Genomic DNA, 20,454 nt, shown 5'->3' on the forward strand with positions numbered 1-20,454 from the left:
TTACATAGTAACACTGTAATGTACGCAATGTCCACAGTCACCAAATTAGGTTGTTTGGTGAATTCTGTTTGCTAAAGAGGACATTGGTCTATTTTTGTTAAATATTAACTCCTATTGATTGATGACAACAGTTGATGAAATGCAAGATGCAGAAAATACATTGCAAAAATACTTGCCTTTTTATTAATGCTCAAGTAGATTAATGAACTAATGTATTTCATAGTTATTTCCTTTAACATTCCCATAATCATTTAAGAAAAATAATGCTGATCCTTTATGCCTGATGTCTTTATGCTTAATTGTGAAGTGTGTAAATCGATTAAGAAAAAGTGAAACACTAAGTATGTGTCGAAAATATACTTTTGGCTCCATTAACAACATTTATTTACATCACAATCTCATTGCTGAGATAGACAGAAATCTGGGTTGAGACCTCTATGGCAAATTGGCCCAAATATTGACCTCTGCACCCTGTTCTTGTCAGGACAATGATTGACAGATGAGTGAGATCTATCTATTTGTCTTACTGACATGGTTTAAAAGACTCCAAATCCATGTAAGGGCCTGGTTGCGGTGGCTCTTCCTGCCACAACATGGACACATCCAAATTTCTTTTAACATGTGCGCTGCTCTGTACGGGTAAGACAAATCAATAAATCCACTTTACATTTACATGTACATCTGGAAACTGATATTTGCCATTTCATTTTCCATCTGTATTTGGAGTTCATCTCATGATGTAATTGTTTTTCCAATACAGTTTGTATGTGTCTTACACTGGAGAAGTCATGTTGTACATTGTTTTAATCAAAAATGTTTTTCAATATAGTTACACATATACTGCAACCACAAAGTAATGTAGTAATGTAAAATGTGATGACTACTTTTATACCGGGATCATTAGAGGTGTTCCATATAGGGTTTGACTAGCCAAGTGATTCTGTTTCATATATTGTCACAGAAATGTCAATTAAGCAATCTGTTAATCCATACATCTTTGTAAAAGAAGTCTGCCAGTTACAATGAGATTTGGCAGTTTGATAAAATCATTATACCATTGCTTTCCCAATTGTACAGTATGTTAACAAACATTCAAACTATGCAAGCTCTTATTTGATTTTCAGACAATGGGGGCATAGTAATCCATGTTTTCGCCTCTCTCTTTAGTCACTGAAGTGCTTTCAAATGTCCTTGATGATTACACTAAAACTGATGGGGCCTGGGTGGTCACTATTGTCAAAAGAGCATATTCAGTGAACACGGCAGCCGAGTGTGCAGTGAAATGTAATGCAGAAACAGCCTTCCAATGCAGGTAATGATCAGCTCATATTGCGGGCCTGCTACATATTCTGTGCAAATGAGCCTGCATTCATGAAGTGTTTCTCTCTGCAGGGCCTTTGTTTACATAGAAAAGGATCAGGACTGTGTGACTGTTCCAGCAAACTCAAAGATGGAGTTGCTGCTGCGGAGGATGAGCTCAGCATTTTATGAAAAGAAAGGTACTGCAGATAAAAGATGATACATGATGTGTACATGGCCTGATAAAACTACATTAGCCTAACTAGAACATAGCATTTTACTTATTTTGGACATTAAAACAAGAAGCTATGGTTAAAATTTGAATTTGTTTCAGCATACATTCAGTGGAGTTAATGTTTAATCTGTGTTACAAGTCTAATGTGTACCCTTCCATCAGTAAACAAGTGGCTGGGGCGAAAGGATTAGATAAACAGTTCATTTCTAGGCCTCATTGAGTCAGTGGGAATATTTAACTAGCCTGACCAAATCACAATGGCTTAGACTCTGATTTTGCATTCTGAAAAGGGAATGGGAGACATATTGTTAAATATTTTGATGTTGGAAATATTTTTGACTGATCTCAAGATTACTGTGGAAACTAGCAAAATTAATATTTTGACCTTCTAACAGCAGTATTGTAGATACTGTATCCACATACGTTTATATAACTGGATCACACTAAAGAGTTCTAATCCAGTCACACAAACTGCCTTGATATAAGATCAGCAACAGATCACCTTTTTCCCATTTTCCATAATAGAGTTTTTAAAAGAATGCATCACTGATAATGGGAGTAGCTACAGGGGAACAAAATCCAGAACCAAATCAGGAAAAACATGCCAGCGATGGGCCTCCAAATCTCCCCATGTACCCAAGTTAGTACATCCCTCAAAACCACACTTGCTCATAACGCTTATGTGCTACAAAAACTCTAGAAATGTTTCACTGTGTCCTGCATCTGCTCAGTGGCTTCCATTGTCTGAAGTCTGCAATCTTCTCTCTTGAAGCATGACTCCAGAGAAATACCCTAATGCTGACCTGGAGTCCAACTACTGCAGAAATCCAGACAATGATGCTGGTGGACCCTGGTGCTACACCACGGATCCACAGACGAGATGGGAGTCCTGTAACATTGAAGACTGCACTGGTATTGCATAGGTTCTAGGGTATAATGTGCATAGGTTCTAGGGTATAATGTATAGTATAAGTATAAGTATATATACTTTTTTGATCCCGTGTGGGAAATTTGGTCTCTGCATTTAACCCAATCGGTGAATTAGTGAAACACAAACAGCACACAGTGAACACAGTGAGGTGAAGCACACACTAATCCCGGCACAGTGAGCTGTCTGCTTCAACGGCGGCACTCGGGGAGCAGTGAGGGGTTAGGTGCCTTGCTCAAGGGCACTTCAGCCGCGGCCCACTGGTCGGGGCTCGAACCGGCAACCCTCCGGTTACAAGTCCAGAGTGCTAACCAGTGGGCCACGGCTGCCCCAATGTGCATAGGTTCTAGGGTATAATGTGCATAAGTTCTAGTCAATGTGCTTGACTAGTTCACATTTCAGATGACAATCAGCTTTCACACCGTCACAACTCATGCCAGTAATGTCTTTGCCTTGAAGTCCAATTTTTATTAACCTCCACAATGAATGATGATAAGTGAATCCATACCTCTGATTATTGGGGGCCAAGCAGCGAAGCTGTGAAGGCACCCATTGTGTTTGTACCTTTTCCTATTATTATTATTCTCCAATGGAAGTCTATGGCAGCCCATAGAATCGTACAGTAAAAAGTTGTGAAATTTGGCACATTGATTCGGGACAGTATAATAACTAATTTGACCAAGTTTTATGCCTGAACCAATGCACCCCATGACGTCAATTTCCACCATGTTAAACCTTCCGCCATATTGGAGTTCATCAAAAAACATATTAGTGATGTCTGTTAATACTTTGAGAGGTCTTTAGGCCGAAACATGCCAACATGTGACGTCAACATAATTGATCTGACCGCCATATTGGATTTAATCAAAAACACTTAAAAGGCATCAAAGGTCACAAAGTCTGTCCGATTTTCACGAAACTTAGCACAGATGATCTTCAGACCATGACTCATAAATGCATTGCTTTTTGGAGACATATTCAAAACCCATCGCCCGTCGTGACCAATCAAGTTTGGCGGCGAAGCCAAAGTGAAGTGAAGTGATATCTCAGCAAGGCTTTCACATATCAAAACCAAACTCAGTACATGGTCTCAGGACCCAATTAGGAGGAGGCTCAAGAAATTTGGTACATTTTGACCACTGTGTGGCGCTATAATCACAGGAAGTATAGTCATATTTCAGCAACCCTTTGACATATAAAAACCAAAGTCAGTACATGGGGTCAGGACCCAATAAGGAGGAGGCTCAATACATTTTATAACCTTTGACCACTAGGGGGGGGCGCTATAATCACAGGAAGTCGGCTCATATTTCAGCAATGCTTTCACATATTGAAACCAAACTTGGTTCATGGACTCAGGACCACATCCTGAGGGCACACAATAATTTTAACAACCTTTGACCACTAGGGGTGCTATAATTTGCAACACTTTCTCGTATCGACACCAAACTTTTTCGCTCCGCCTAGCTCCACTCATCCATCTGGAACCGATCCATTGAAGTGTTGCTTCAGAAGGCTGGGCCTAATCAAAAAATGCTTGCATATGATTGAATAAGCCACTTGTCCGTCATCTATTGACGTGCTACTTCAACCACTCACATCGAGCGCTATAATTATCAACACTTTTAGTATCGACACCAAACTTGATATGTGGACTCGTGACTACAACCTGAGGACACACAATAAATTTGGTGATGTTTGAGGTGTGCTTATGTGTGGGGGGGTTTTATCTGTGTATATGTGTGTGGGGGGGTTTGTGGGGGGGTTAATTGGGTGTGTGTATAATGTAACAACATTGCGTTGCCAGGACAACTCCTGCTCAACTTCTTGGCCCCCTCATTGCTGCTTTCAGCTAAATTTATTATTATTATTATTATTATTATTTTTACAAAACGTCATGTATGTTTGCATCTGCAGTGGAGTGCATGCACTGCAGTGGGGAAGACTACAGAGGCAAGATCTCAGTAACAGAGGGTGGCTATACCTGTCAGCGTTGGGATTCCCAAAAGCCACAAAACCATGGCTACCTTCCCTCTGCGTATGCACCTTTCATAAACATGCACATGCACCCTCAATCTCATTTACTGAAGAGGTTAACATATTTAAGATTATTGTGTCTATATATACATGTGACATGTGTGTGTGTGTGTGTGTGTCTGTGTGTGGTCCTGTACAGACTTCCTGATAAATACCTAGAGGAGAACTACTGCAGGAACCCAGACGGGGAGGCAAAGCCCTGGTGTTTCACCACTGACCCCAAAAAGCGCTGGGACTTCTGTAACATCCCTCGATGTAGTGAGTCACCTTTCTCTGCGTGTTTTTGATATCCTCGAGACTGTTTTACAACTATTGAAAAGTCAAAAAGTAGTATACATCGCACACCATCGTGCAATGTATACTACTCTTTGACTTTTCAATAGTTATACTGCACACCATCAGCACCTGGAGCAAGAAGGGTTGTACACAGGGATTTTGACCTTTGACTGTTTTACAACTGTTGTTTTGAACTCTTTTTTTCTGTCGCTCTCTCAGCCTCTGAGCCCCCAACTATAGTGCCAGAGCTCACTTGTGCTACTGGCGATGGCAGCGCTTATCGAGGACTAGCATCCGTGACAATATCAGGGAAGGCTTGTCAGATGTGGTCTTCGCAGTTTCCACATAAACACTCTCGAACTCCAGAAAACTACCCATGCAAGTAAGATCTGTTTGGAGCTTCACTTGAGTTACTGTATGTACTTATTTCCCAGGATTCAGTGTGCTTTAGAAATATTCATCCCTGCTTGAGAGTATCCATTATGCTCTTTTAGAGGCCTTGAAGGAAACTACTGCAGAAATCCTGACAGTGAGAGAAGTCCCTGGTGCTACACAACAGACTCTGAAACTAGATGGGAGTACTGCAAGGTGCCCAGCTGTGGAAATCAACCAGGACCTGGTCAGTGTAGAACCAATCATTAGACATGACACTTATATTGGGAATAGGGCATTTCAACAGTATGAAATCAATCATTATATTAATAATTATATAAAGCAATTTGTTTCCATGTGAAGTCAGATGATGTATTTAAGCTTTTGGTGTGGAACGTGTAAGGTTCTTGGGAGCCAGTTCATCTTAATAGTAAGAAATGAATAGTTAGAAAGTTAAGGAAAATAATGTGAAAGGCTTTCAAATGAGCTGGTTGCTGATGAGTACAGTTTGATGTATCCCCCCACAGAGGAGCCTGTTATCCCTGAAATGGAGGACTGCTACACTGGTGATGGGAGCTCATACAGAGGGGCCATGTCAGAGACAATTAGTGGGAAAAAATGCCAGATCTGGTCATCCATGGATCCTCATCGCCATCAAAAGACACCACAGGACTTTCCCCAAGCGTAAGACCACAAAGACACAAAACAATCCTTTCACAGTAGTGCATAATGATTTAATAATGACCTTATGATTACACAAATACATGAGAGAAGAATATAGCTCATTGCATGTGTGCCACTGGTGTGGAAAGCCTCTTTCCTTGAATAGCACATTTAGTTTTTTTACACATTGCAATTAGTTTCAATCAATTGTTATTAGTTGGTTAATAGACAACCATAGCTGGCAGCGTATGTTAAGCTGTTTACACAAGTCACATTCATGTTTGTATTTGGGGCTGGGATGGGCAAAAATACATCAAAATGTATTTCAAAAGTAAAATATGAAATACCCTTATTTTAAGTGTAGGCTATCAAAATAAACTACAAAATACAGTAGCCACACCATGTATCAGAATAAAATACTGTATTTTTGTAAATGACTTTGCAAACCTTCCACATCTGTCTATTTAATCTATTCCTTCATCAGTACACTGACTCTGTTGATTTTTCTACGTAGACACATGCCATAAACCTACAAACAGTCAACAGACTGACTATGCTGACTGGCCTGTAACATCTCGTAGCCTAAATACTGTATATCATATATGTATGTGTGATATCAGAGATGTGCTCAAAATGTCACAACTTAACTTGTCAAGTGGTACGAAGTGGAGACAAGTCTCAGCATGCTCAGATTGCTTGATATTCCACTGTGTAATGCTGTTGAGGAAGGATCATTAACCTTTTAGTTGGTTTTTAACTAACTGGGCACCAAGCTCTAAATGGTGTTATATTGATGCCAAGATGCATAAATATGAATTTTTCATCGTGTTGCTTTAGGCGATACATGGGGCAACTTTTTGAGCAATGTTACAGGGCAAACACATAACCAGTTCATGTGTCCGACAGGATGATTACAATTCTCAAGAAACTGATTACTAAAGTTCTCAAGATACTTGAGGTTGGTGTGAGGGAGTGTATTGTGTGTGTGAGCAACCCACACAACTCTGGGCAAATTACTAAGTCAGCACCAGTCAGAGGCTACATTCATTGTTTTGCACATTGTCATCACATAATCAAAAGTATTGGTTCTACCAAAAATATTTGTACATTAGGCTATAGACTGATTGTAGGCTATAGAATTCACTTGTAAGCTTACTGTAAATAAATGTGTTTTGTGTTATGCATTAAGTATATTTCCTCACCCCTGCTATGTCAGAGACCTGCGGAGGAACCTGTGTAGGAACCCAGATGGTGACCGTGCTCCCTGGTGCTACACCACTGACCCCTCGACTCGCTGGGAGTACTGCAAACTGGAGAAGTGCACTACCACCAAACCAACAGAGAAACCAGTGGTGGGCCCCAAACCTGTCCCAGGCCCCAAGCCCCCCGGCCCATTGGCCACCATTGCTCCAACTGCAGAAGGTGGGAAGGTTGCCTCTTCTGACCATTAAAGGTGCTCTAAGTGATGTGATGCGGTTTCTAAGCTAAAACATTTTTTGTCACATACAGCAAACATCACTTTACCAGGCGCTAGCTGCCTGTGCCCTGAATGCACTGTAAAAAAATGCGGTCTCTGTGGACAGCCCAGGCTCCTAAAACGGCAACAATAACAACCTGGTCCAGCCTGGACATAAAAACATAACAAACTGTTCCAGCCATTCACTGATGATGCGTGTTTAGGAGAGTTTCAATTGCACGCGAGGGAGGGGATGGGAGTAGCGAGCTAGTTCTCTGTTTTGTTTGAACTTCAACAGAAGTTACCCAACATCGCTTAGAACACCTTTATGCACATTCAGGGATTTTTCAATTCTGCTGGCATGGTTTTGTGATGACACCACGCTCAATTTGTGTTCAGACTGCAAGGTTGAAAACGGGGTGACCTACAGGGGTCCTACATCTAAGACTATAATGGGTGTCACCTGCCAAGCCTGGCGCTCCATGACACCCCATCAGCATGCCAGCTTCACTCCTGAATCACACCCTGATAAAGGTTTAGAGGGAAATGTGAGTAAGATTTCTGTCACAAGTTCTGTCAGATTTAATCATGTTAAGGCAATAATTTGGAGGGTGTGTGGACTAAAGGTCTTGCACAGTACTTGAGCATGAACGTCAGAACTACAAGGTTACAGTAATGTTTTTAGGTAAAGGTTGATCTTGCTTTCTTTTTCATTGGTGTTAGCAATGCAGGAACCCAGACAATGATGTGAATGGGCCCTGGTGCTACACCACAGATAGAACCAAGAAGTGGGACTACTGCCAGATTCCAGACTGCTGTATGTCTCTCATCTCCCCTGTACACCGTTGGTAGCAAAGAAAACATATCAAGTCTAGCTTTTGTGGCCAGGCAACAGTCTTAGCCCCATTAATAAGTGAACAACTAAATTATGATGACTTTGATATGTGCCACCAGCTGAACAGAAATGTGGACAACCTCGTGTAAAGCCCATGCGATGCTTTGGACGTATTGTGGGAGGCTGCGTGTCCAAACCTCACTCCTGGCCATGGCAAATCAGTTTACGAACCAGGTATGCACCCGACTGCCAGTTTTCTAGTTTCATTTTTCCTAACAGCAGTGCCAATGTATGTGCGTTGAGAGTGAATGAATGGCTGAGCCATGGTGATGATACCATGACGCGTTTTGTCCCATTCTCTCTTTTAGCTCTGGAATTCACTTCTGTGGAGGAACACTGATAGATGCCCAGTGGGTCCTCACGGCTGCCCATTGTCTAGAGAGGTACTCTTTTCCAGGTTTACCCCAATGATGCACTTTGATCCATATACTTTGCTTTTGATGTGATAATCCTCTAATCACTGACATGGGATCCATGTTCATTTTTTACAGGTCTAAACGGCCATCTGCTTACAAGATATTTCTAGGAACCCACTCAGAGAGAGGAATTGAACCATCCAAGCAAGCGAGGGATGTTGAGAAACTGATTCTTGAGCCAACCGGAAAAGACATTGCTCTTCTCAAGCTTTCAACGTATGTACAATTTTTTTATCATAAAATTGTCTAACATGTTTATGTCAATTATTTGAAAAGGTTTGTTTGTTTTCAACAAGATGGCTAGTGACAGTCATTCCACATGACCATTTTGACTAAGAATGGATAACTTGTGTACTGTAAAATACTCTAAATTCCTAGATGAGGAATTGGATGTTTTGGTAATGGCCCCCTAGTCACCAAAGGATTTAAGTGTGCACAGAAAATCAGTATAGTGATGTAGTGATGCTAGGCTTTTGGTTGGTTTAAACTGGAATTGCTGCTTAAAGATCTCAAGTCACAGACACTCAGAGATTCTGTTTGTCTGAGTCAGTTAGTTTTAATATAAAAAACCCATTGCCTACTCCAACTTTACATGGCACTTTTTAATTTGCAGGCCCGCTGTCTTAAATGATAAGGTTTTGCCAGCATGCTTACCAGACAAGGATTACATTGTTCCAGGCAACACAGAATGCTATGTGACCGGATGGGGAGAGACACAAGGTAAAATATCTATAATTAGTAACCTATTTTAGATCATGTTTTTTACCATGTCAAGAGATTTATACTTTTGTACTAAACATACATTCCCTTGCCTTTACAGGAACGGGTGGAGAGGGGAATCTGAAAGAAACAGGATTTCCAGTCATTGAAAATAAGATTTGTAACCGACCTGCATATCTAAACGGGAGGGTGAAGGACCATGAAATGTGCGCTGGGAACATTGAGGGAGGCACAGACAGTTGTCAGGTGGGTTTGCTATAGGGATTATTCTAGCAGCGTTCTGTCACCAACACCATGGCTTTTCCCATGCTTTCTAATGACTATTTGTAACGTCCATACGTTCCAATGACTATTTGTTAACATCCATGCGTTCTAATGACTATTCGTTAACATCCATGCGTTCTAATGACTATTGGTTAACATCCGTGCGTTCCAATGACTATTCGTTAACATCCATGCGTTCCAATGACTATTCGTTAACATCCATGCATTCCAATGACTATTCGTTAACATCCATGCGTTCTAATGACTTTGTTAACATCCATGCGTTCCAATGACTATTCGTTAACATCCATGTGTTCTAATGACTATTGGTTAACATCCATGTTGTCTGTTCCAGGGGGACAGTGGAGGACCACTTGTCTGCCACTCTCAGAACACCTTCATCCTCCAAGGGGTCACATCATGGGGCCTTGGCTGCGCTAATCCAATGAAACCAGGGGTGTATGCCAGAGTGTCCAAATTTACTGACTGGATTAATAGTGAAATGAAAAAGAACTAGTTAAGTTTAAGTATAAATGTATTTTTTTGATGAAATGCTGTTCTGCTGAAATACCCTAGTGTCACTTATGTCTGTACTTGTATTGTGTAGGGAGTAACAACCAAGGCTGTTACATTATTTCTGTGCAAGGGACTGCCACCTTAATGTTAATTTTAAGAGAATATATGATATTTTGGTAACATTTTACGGCAAGGGTACATGAATGAATTCATGCATGATATCTTTAGGTTGAAACTGAAACAACTGAAAAATACATTATATTCAATGGATAGAATGAACTGTGAGAATGAAGGTAATCCTCTGTACTCTTGTGTCAGAATAGAATTTTACTATTTTAATAAATGTTTCAAAATCATTGTTAGTCAATGAATGAGACTGCCATTCTAACAGCACACACAATAACTACCTTAAATAAATTACACAATAATCAAAGTCTACAAAAATTCAAACAAACAAAAACAGGTAAAAATGTAAGGTATAAATTATGATGTGGAGGCTTTCCTATGATGTGAAAGATAGGTCCCACTTCCAGACCACATGACTGGAGCCATGGACTCAGACATCCACGGGTTCTTTCTGGGTTGTTACGTCTGATGGGATGAGATTCTCCAGCTGGTGACTCGTCAGGGCGTTTTCCTTATGTCTGCAAAATAACGAAGGATGCCAGTCATGAGCACACCACAGCCATCAGACACAAAAGAACAATAGAAGGCCAATATGTCTCTTGTACTGTATGTGTGCATGAGAATTTATAAAAAAAATATGTGTTTAAGGTATATGGGGATACAGTATATACTGATGGGAATGTGTGTTAAAATGAATTAACTGTAAACAATGATTTAGAGCTAAAACTTACTTCTGAGGGTTTTCAATGTCATCAATAGTTTCAGGAAGTGGAACACCTCTTGTCTCAGGCAGCAGTAGGACCAGACCCCCAGCAATAAATGCAATTGTCCCTGTGACAACACGGCACAACCAGGTGGATGTAAGTTGACTGAAAGTGCTTGGAGTAGCCACCACATAATACTAAACTCTCTGCTCAGATTACAACTCTATGCTCAGATTACAACAAACTATCTGTTGACACTGTTGACTGATGCTCAGTAGAGGTGATGCTCAGTAATTGTTCACTGGTAATTTCACATAGGCCTACTAAACTTGAATCTGGTCTTTGTGGACAGATTATCACAGTAAAGTGTTACCAGACAGCATTCACTTCAAACACATATTTTGTTCTGTCACAATCTGTCACAATTCAGTGACTAGATAATTCAGTGCAAAACTAACCAAATATAATCAGTGGGAGTTCTAGCCAGATTACAGCCAATCGGTAGAGCAGGAATGGAGCCACAATACCACCCACGTCACACAGTGTGGAGCACACCGACACCCCGAAGTTCCTATAAGAACAACACAACATACCATTGGACTTCATACAGTGCTGCAGAATACAATATGTTGAGCTTTACCAGAGACTTTCTAATGAGGAGACAGCACTCAAAAAACCCTCCATAGAAATGCATGGGGCTAGTTTGTAACGCCAATATGGCCGTTGTCTACACATATCCCACCCCTACCTCGGCAAAACGTCGACATGTGAATACATTGAGTCAATCATGTGGTGTGATGTGAATACATTGAGCCAATCATATGGTGTGTTGTGAAGACATCGTGCCAATCATGTGTTCTGATCTCGCTGCTGGAGCAAGATTGGTGTCGTGAGCCTTGCGCACGCGCATTTCTGCCGAAATGGATGCCCGACGAGTGCCCAAAAAGCGTTGTCATATGGCCGCCGAGTGGAGGGACTTGCCTAAAAGGACTTTGGCTTTACTCAGTGACTATCTGATAGACTGCAAGATACTTCTGGATCAAGAGGATTGACTGAGAATCACCGTGTGCATAGATCCTTGAAGAGTAAATGTAAACATTTGCGTGACAGGGATATAAAGGGACTTCATTGGCTCCCCTTCACTATTTTGTCTCTTTTATGCGCACTGATCTATAGGCCTCCTAAAGTCACTGATCTATAGGCCTCCTAAAGTCTCCAGTGGTTTTATTCAAGATTTCTCTGACCTTCTGTCCTCCATGGCTTCTAGATATGATAAACTGTTGATTTTTGGAGAGTTTAATATTCACATCTGTTGCCCTAACAAATCGCTGGTCAATGAGTTTATAAGCCTTATTGAATCATTTAACCTAACACAGTCTGTACTGTAACTGGCCCAACTCATCAAAAGGGTCACACCTTAGATCTTGTTTTGTCATCTGGTTTCCCTCTCTCTGTTACTGCTACTGTTGATATTGCTGTGTCAGACCACTTTTTGATTATGTTTGAATCCTCTGGGTCTTGTCCCCTGATTATTACTCAAATATCATCAACAGAAATGCCCATAGACCAAAGGTGTTGTTTGATACAATCATCTCTATAATAAATCATTCGACTTCTGTGACCTTTGCTCCCTCAACGGAACTGTGTGAGACGTTTTTACATTTTTTCATTGAAAAGATTGATTTGATAAGAGCTAACATCCCTTCTCCAGTTTCTGTTCACCTGGAGATGCAACCTCTTTCACAAAGCCATCTCCAATACTTCGCTGAGGTGTCACTCTCCCAGCTGTTTGAAGTTGTGGCAATGATGAAAGCAACATGTTGTCCCTCTGATGTCATTCCATCACACATTTTTAAAGATGTTTTTCCTGCAATCAGCCCCCTCATATTGGCCATGATAAATTGCTCTTTGCTAAATGGCAGTCCCCTCCTCTTTCAAGCACGCTATTGCACAACCCCTTCTTAAGAAGCCCAGCCTCAATCCAAATGATCATAAAAACTATAGGCCCATCTCTAAACTACCCTTTGTCTCTAAAATCCTGGAAAAAAATGTCTTCACAATTATCCTCCTACCTGAATACCCATAGCATTTGACAAATTCAAATCTGGTTTTACAGCATTACATAGCACAGAACCAGCCCTGCTGAAAGTTCTAAATTACATTCTGCTCTGTATTGGCTCTTTTAGTCCTATTGATCTCAGTGCAGCGTTCGACACGATCAACCACAGCATTCTTTTACACCGCCTTATGGATAGTGTAGGTCTGAAATACTGAAATACTGTAGGTACTGTAGGAAGCACTTGGACCTCTGGCTGACAACCTCCATCGGGTTATAAACAACCTGGAGGTTTGGCTAGACAGCTCTCTAAATTTTAACAAACAGGTCAGCAGTGTTGTGAGTGGGAGTTTTTATCATCTGAAAAAATGTCGCTAAGGTGAAACCAATTTTATCCCAAAGTGATGTAGAGAAAATAATCCATGCTTTTCACATCTAGGCTAGACTATTGCAACTCACTTTTCTCTTTTTTAACCCAATCCAGCATGGCCAGACTACTGTACAGCTGGTGCAAAATGCGGCTGCACGACTTTTAACAGGTACCAAGAAAAAAGAACACATCACCCCATCCTTGCTCATTTTCATTGGCTACCTGTTAAATTCAGAATTTACTTTAAAATGTTACTTTTTGTTTTTAAAGCCCTACATGGGTTTGCACCATCTTATATTACTGATCTGCTGACACCATACTCCACATCTTGGTCACTCAGGTCATCATCTCAACAGCTCTTCTCCATTCTTCACACACGCCTTAAGACAAAAGGTGGCAGAGCGTTCTCTGTCATTGCCCCTAGGCTTTGGAACAACCTCCCCCTTCAGATCAAGTCCAGCTCCACTATTGCCAGCTTTAAATCATCTTTTTACTCTTGCTTTCACCCCAAGTTAAGACTACACCCCCTCTTAGCCCACCCTTTCCCACAATTTCCCACAATTTCTGCTTCATCATCTAATCTCACTAGCTACTAATTTTATTATTTATTTATTTTTAACTTTCTTTTTTATTACATGTTTTTATTGCCTTACCTCGTTTTACTGCTATGTATTTCACCCCTTTAGCCTTACTGTTCTTTATTTTATTTTGTTTTGTGTTTACTGCTATGTGTTTTTACTCTTAGCCTAACTAGGTCTATGTATTAAATAATATTTGATTGTTTGCTAGTCCACCCTTTTTTATGTATTGATTTATTTTAATTGTGAGGCACTGAGTCTTTGTATATTTGTATATTTGTACTGTAATCTTTTTACTGGGAAGCACCTTGGGTCAACTGTTGTTGTTTGTTAAGTGTGCTATAGAAATAAAAATGACTTGACTTGACTTGACTATCTCCCCTTACCTAACAAAAGTAGGATACAACTCCGTGTTCACAAACACCACCATCTCAAAGGCCATGGTGATACCCAGTCGGCCCACACAAGCCACCACTGTCCTCTCCCAGAACATACCTGTGAGAGCGCCAGGAAGAGAACATAGAACATGAAGAACAGAACATGAAGAACACAGAACATTAAGAACATAGAACATTAAGAACATGCTCTTAGCACAAGCTCAGCCATGGCTGCACCACCAGGCCCCAGGCGTGAGCTCACTCTCTGGGATGAAGGCTGTGATGAAACAAGCAGCTCCTGCAACGATGTTGGCTGCGGCGAAGGGAAGCCGTCGGCCAATGCGCTCGATGGTGAAGAGGATCAGGAATGCTGCCGGGAACTCCACCAAGCCGGAAATGAGGAAGTCGATGTAGACATCTCCTCCAAGGATGCCCAGACGCATGATCAGACCTTGGTACACCACAGCACTTGTAAACCTGAAGGAAGGAAGATCAGAGTGACGCAAATGGGCAACTCAAAACACAAATGCATACAGTGTGGTTGACTGGTTGGCAGGGATGTAACTCACCAGTTGAAGGAGAGGATGAAGGTGTGTTTTCTCATTTTCGGAGTCCTGACTAAGTCCATGAAGCTGGCTGAGGAAGGTGTCTCTGCAGAATCATCCCTGAGATTCTGTAACAGAATAGCACATGCCATCACCACATTGCGTATGAGATTAAGACTATTTTCTTTTCAATTAAGAAAGTATGTATGGAATATCACTCATTTCACACCTCAATGTTTTTGGAGAGAGTTTTCTTGTTCTCTTTGGCCATTGCCTCTGTTATCTCTACAGCTCTGCTGGATTTGTTCTGAGAGAGCAGCCATCTTGGAGATTCAGGAATAAACCTGGAGAAAGAAGAAATCACCTAAACATCTTTAATGTTCTGTGTGCTATCCAAGGTGTATGAGCTTGCCAACAACTGATCTATGATCAGTCTCCACTGTGTACTCGAGTGAATACAGGGTTGCGCATGTCAGTGGAATCGAAGCTTTCAATTAGTTGCTGTAATAAATGGTTTGTGAGAAAATGAACATTGAGCTGACATTATTAGTATTCTGCACACAGCTCTGCACACCCATTACTCTCTGTGAATTATCAGTACAAACATTTTTGTAAATTGCTTATCCATATATTATTCCACCATCATGGTTCTTATATTACCAGATTCCACACAATCCTACTTACACAGATATTCATATTTTTACTGGCATGCTTCCAAGTGACAGTAATGCAAAAATATGAAGAAAAAAAATAAAGAGATGCAATGATTTTTTCTTGATATAAAGCCTGACATAAAACATGCAAAGATTAGCACAACATACTTTCCCAGATATGGGTAGACCAGACTGTCTTGAAAAAGGAAGATATAGCATGTATAGATGGACATTACAATGACCAAGACAGCTTATCTTAGATTAACTAGCTGAACAACACAGGCTTCTGTATAATTTCATGGAGTGCTGAAATGTACACTTTTTTTGACCATTTCTGAACTTTGAAACTCAGCAAATAGCCTATGCTTTGTGGTTGTTAACTTATTGCAGTATCATCATACCTATTCCACCTGTGTGTGCATGGTTAAAAAAATTCTCAAGTGCAAAATAGTTTAGGCTACAGCACAAATATGTCCATCCATAGATATAAAAAATAAGCAAGTCTAACCTCCTACTTGCACCAGATGAATGCATTTAAATGTTCAGGCTGAGGATGCCTCTTTGCTCTTTGGCCACCAGTCCCCTCTGGTGTAGTAGTCCCCACTGGTAGTAGATCCCTTTGGTACCCCTGACCACTACACTGAGAACCACTGATGTATGGTAAATGATATATATATAGCAGCACCAAATTCCTGGGGGTGCACATCAGTGAAGACCTCTCCTGGACCACCAACACTGCATCACTGGCGAAGAGAGCTCAGCGCCGCCTGTACTTCCTGCGGAAACTCAGGCGAGCAAGTGCTCCACCAGCCATCATGACCACATTCTACCGAGGCACCATCGAGAGCATCCTCTCCAGCTGTATCGCTGTGTGGGGCGGAAGCTGCACTGAATACAACAGGAAAGCCCTGCAGCGCATAGTGAACACAGCTGGAAGGATTATTGGTGCTTCACTCCCCTCCCTGAAGGACATTTACACCACCCACCTCACCCGCAAGGCGACCAAAATTGTGAGTGATGCAAGTCACCCCGCTCACAATCTGTTTGATCTACTGCCCTCTGGGAAGAGGAACAGAAGCCTGCGCTCCCGCACTACCAGACTCACCAACAGCTTCATACACCAAGCCGTAAGGATGCTGAACTCTCTCCCTCCTCTCCCCCCTCCACCCTCAGCTACATAACATCCTGGACATTGGACCCAAAATGGCCGCCTGCACTACTCCACTTGCACACTTGCACACTTGCACACTTTACAACTGGTGTTGTTGTCCTGAAAACACAACACTTCTGCTGCTCTTACATAACTTGCACCACTATGCCACTTTCTTCTTACTTAGGTCAAAAAGAACTACTCAAGCCTTTTATTGGCCTGTATTTGCACTAGTATTTTTATTGACTGTCTATGCACAATTTCAACCACATTTTGCTGCTCTTATTTTTTCATTATTATATGTGCCCTCTTATTTACTTATTTACTTACTTTTTTATTTACTTATTTACTTACTTTTTTGTTTACTTGAATGTTATGTTTGTCTGTGGACCTAAATTGGTAAAATATGTCTTGTCTTCACCGTGGGATAGTGAGAAACGTAATTTCGATCTCTTTGTATGTCTGGAACATGTGAAGAAATTGACAATAAAGCTGACTTTGACTTTGACTTTGACTTTGATATATATATTTTGTTTGTGCAGTATGGTAAATGGTATATATATATATATTTTTTTATTTTCTATTTTTATTTTTTTTGGGCTGTACGGTAATAATGCTGAATGAGCTGTGTCCGCAGCAAGTTTGGTTGGCCCACCAAATCTCACTCAAAGTTGGCAGCCCTGTGAATAGGCTACAGTGAACTAAAACAGTAAAATTGCCCATTAGCTTGTTACGCAGATGCTTTCCAAGCTATGGTTATACAAGAGAGCAAAAAAGGGAAGGATGCAGTGGCCACAATTACAAGAGAAGTCACTTAAAGTAGAAGTTACCAGTAATAGGACAGGAAGACGATGTAGGGAACTGTGATGACCACTTGTAACCAGCGCCAGTCGGTGATGAAGTAAGCAATGAGGGGGAGGATTAGAATGCCCACACTGAAGAACATCTGGTAAAGAACCCCGACCGTCCTGCGGTACTCCACACCAACCAGCTCTGTGACTAAAGCAGGAAGTGCAGGCAGACAGTCATCTGACAACAATCAACTCATCATCATAATAATCATTATAATGAGGCTAACCACAGCTGTTGTTGAAAAGCTGATTGAGATATTCTACAATATCTCTCTTTTTTTTTTATTCCTAATTATTATATAAAGCACAAATCGCATGCATTGTGCTCCAGATTGATTGACAGGGCAGAGGGGTCATTTCTTACTCAGCACATATCCAGCCACCCAGCCTCCTTTCACTCCGAAGCCGTACAGCGTCCGGAACACTAGCAGAGACACGTAGTTTGGAGCGACTGCCACTAGAATTCCAGCAATCCCATTCAAGAGGTTGGACATCAAAAAGCTTAATTTCCGGCCAAATCTGATCAAATGGTGGGGGAACAAAATGTTGTCACTCTTTCCTTTAAGAATACAACGGAAAAGTATCCCATACTTTTCTGTCATGATCAGCCTTACCTGTCAGCTAGGTATCCGATGGCAATGCTACCCACCAGAAAGCCCACATTGAGAGTAGCCTGGTACATGTCCACCAGCCAGGCATCCGCACACACCAGGTCAAACTGCAACCAGAGAAGTCACACATCAGTACCTGCCTACACCAGTGTTTTTCAACCTTTTGTGTGCCACGGCACACTTTTGACACTTAAAATGTCCCACGGGACACACTAACATCCTGTGTGAAGAAAAAATAAACATACCATAGCCTAAAATTTCAAATAATACACAGATATGGCGTTATTATGGCTTCTATGCAAGACCTGCTCAATAAAACAAGCACCCTCTGTTTCATTTGTAGGTGACTATATCTAATTTAATTGTTGTTATGAACTGGATATGTGATGATTCTGTGAATACTGGATATGGGGCCCCCGTTGTACAATGCCTGCATACCACAAATAGTGCAATCATACAATAAATGAGAGCATGTTGTTTTAAATTCTTTGATGCAACAGTTGCTTTTCTGGACCAGTGAGTGACATTTGGGTCATTTTTTTGCAGCACACCTGATGATCTCTCACGGCACACTAGTGTGCCCCGGCACAGTGGTTGAAAAACACTGGCCTACACAACCTACTCTTATCAACATAACACCTCACATCAAGTTTCCGCCCGGTAAAGTGCTACACTGAGTAGACAAAATCTGTGGTTTTACATGGCAATTGCATCACCTCTGCTCCTGCTGTACCAGATCTAGGCTCCTGTCACATGAACACTATTGAGACAGATTGAATACATCTTACAGTTGTGCTGTTCTGGTGCCATATCTACAGTTGTGTGTAGAATAATAGCAGTGTGTTTTAAAAAATTGAATAAAGCTCAAAAACACATCTGTGTTGCATGGAGTCGACCAACTACTGGCACCTGCGAACAGGTATTCCATCCCAGGTAGATTGAACTACATTCCTGAGTTTTGCCTCAGAAACAGCATTTTTGATGTTCCCCCACAAGTTTTCTATAGGACTGAGGTCTGGGGATCAGGCTGGTTACTCCATAACGTCAATCTGAAAAAAATGCAGAGGAATTGTGGAATGTAGTTCAATCGTCCTGGGCTGGAATACCTGTTCACAGGTGCCAGTAGTTGGTCGACTCCATGCAACACAGATGTGAAGCAATTCTCAGAAATAATGTTAATGCAACTAGATATTAGCGCAGTGATTCAAAGTAAAATAAAATCTTGAGACATTTTTCAGTTTATACAATAAATGTTTGAGTTTGTAAAGAAAAAATCAAACATTGCTATTTTTTTGAATAGCCTAACATTCCTTTTTCTTCACTTTCTGTAAAGGTATAACACAAACTTGATCAATTTTGGTCATGTTTTGATTTGAAATGGAATGTGCAGTGTTCCCAATGCATTGATATTATGGAATTAACAGCTATTCTAAGGATTTTGAGCTTTATTATTTTTTTTAAAACACACTTTTCTGCCTATTATTCTGCACATAACTGTACACACTGTGCATGTAAGGTCTCACCTCTGTGACGAAGGATCTTCTGCCCTCATAGTCGTACTCCCAGCCGTCCTTGCAGGTGGTGGTTGGCACTGTGCTCAGCTGCTCGTCAGTCAGGTGAGGTGCGGGGTGGTCGCAGATGAGGCCTGTGGCGTTCCAGTCCAGATCGTACCTCTGGCACTGGCTGCGCTCCAGGCCCGACGACTTGTTGACCAGGGGGGCATAGTTGCGTGTGTTGTGCAGAGTCCAGCCACAGCTCTCCCTCTGCTGGCTGACGGCGGGATCGCGACACCAGTGCTCTGGGGTGAAGCCCTGAAAGACGATGCCCACATAAATGCCAGCCCAGGGTATGGACACCATGCACAGGAGAGCGAAGACCCGCTTCTGGCAGCGGCCGAACTTGCCGGCCTCCTCGAGGACGTCGTCGAAAGTGGTCATGGCTGCAGCACGTCGGGGGTCAGAGGCAGTCGTGTGTCTGGCGAGAGCTGCGGCCAGGGTATTTACAGGGGAAGATGTGATCAAAAGTCCAGTGAGGAGGATGACCTTGGGCCTCGGCCATGTTGTGATAGACCAGCCAGGCGTTGAGAGCACGTCAAAACTCTTGTGTTACTCTTTAATGAGGCAGCTCTTTCAGATGTCACTGAGGTTATGTAATCTAACGAGCCCTCGCTAGATCTGATGGGCTGCCAATTCAAATAAACTCCTCCAATGCAGTGCTGCACTGGAATTATAATTCAATGCAGGCTTTACCTCATTCATATACAAGTCACTGAGACTAGAGACAGAAGCCACCTACACTACCGGTCAAGAGTCACACATTTACATTCCACTCCATTATAGACAGAATACCAGCTAAG

At 41.6% G+C, this 20,454-nt stretch overlaps 2 protein-coding genes across 2 annotated transcripts; one reads left to right on the forward strand and one right to left on the reverse strand.

Moving 5' to 3' along the window:
* The first annotated feature begins 508 nt into the window (after positions 1 to 508).
* LOC121711599 (plasminogen-like) lies at positions 509 to 10,433 on the forward strand. The gene is made up of 19 exons (XM_042095343.1): positions 509 to 639; positions 1,168 to 1,312; positions 1,393 to 1,499; positions 2,060 to 2,174; positions 2,307 to 2,446; positions 4,380 to 4,500; positions 4,639 to 4,757; positions 4,995 to 5,157; positions 5,270 to 5,394; positions 5,675 to 5,831; positions 7,027 to 7,232; positions 7,666 to 7,814; positions 7,990 to 8,083; positions 8,221 to 8,335; positions 8,470 to 8,544; positions 8,653 to 8,793; positions 9,191 to 9,297; positions 9,398 to 9,543; positions 9,917 to 10,433. Exons 1-19 carry the CDS (start codon positions 594 to 596, stop codon positions 10,076 to 10,078), a joined length of 2,433 nt encoding a protein of 810 aa, XP_041951277.1. The 5' UTR covers positions 509 to 593; the 3' UTR covers positions 10,079 to 10,433.
* Positions 10,387 to 20,164, reverse strand: slc22a2 (solute carrier family 22 member 2). Its single transcript, XM_042095363.1, has 11 exons — positions 19,622 to 20,164; positions 18,102 to 18,205; positions 17,852 to 18,006; positions 17,467 to 17,635; positions 15,063 to 15,177; positions 14,858 to 14,961; positions 14,551 to 14,765; positions 14,298 to 14,406; positions 11,366 to 11,478; positions 10,935 to 11,034; positions 10,387 to 10,721 (listed from the first exon to the last, which is right to left on the reverse strand). The coding sequence occupies exons 1-11, from the start codon at positions 20,033 to 20,035 to the stop codon at positions 10,634 to 10,636; spliced, it is 1,686 nt and encodes a 561-aa protein (XP_041951297.1). The 5' UTR covers positions 20,036 to 20,164; the 3' UTR covers positions 10,387 to 10,633.
* Positions 20,165 to 20,454: the final 290 nt, after the last annotated feature.

This window comes from Alosa sapidissima, chromosome 6 (assembly GCF_018492685.1).
Source record: "Alosa sapidissima isolate fAloSap1 chromosome 6, fAloSap1.pri, whole genome shotgun sequence".
Taxonomy (NCBI): domain Eukaryota; kingdom Metazoa; phylum Chordata; class Actinopteri; order Clupeiformes; family Clupeidae; genus Alosa; species Alosa sapidissima.

Coding starts and splice junctions, on each gene's coding strand:
- LOC121711599 (XM_042095343.1), top strand. CDS start 594: ATGGACACATCCAAATTTCTTTTAACATGTGCGCTGCTCTGTACGG. Junction 640..1,167: donor ATGTGCGCTGCTCTGTACGG/GTAAGACAAATC, acceptor CTCTCTCTTTAG/TCACTGAAGTGCTTTCAAAT. Junction 8,336..8,469: donor CAAATCAGTTTACGAACCAG/GTATGCACCCGA, acceptor TCTCTCTTTTAG/CTCTGGAATTCACTTCTGTG.
- slc22a2 (XM_042095363.1), bottom strand. CDS start 20,035: ATGACCACTTTCGACGACGTCCTCGAGGAGGCCGGCAAGTTCGGCCGC. Junction 18,007..18,101: donor ATCGGATACCTAGCTGACAG/GTAAGGCTGATC, acceptor CCATTTGATCAG/ATTTGGCCGGAAATTAAGCT. Junction 11,479..14,297: donor TTGTATCCTACTTTTGTTAG/GTAAGGGGAGAT, acceptor TTGTTCTTATAG/GAACTTCGGGGTGTCGGTGT.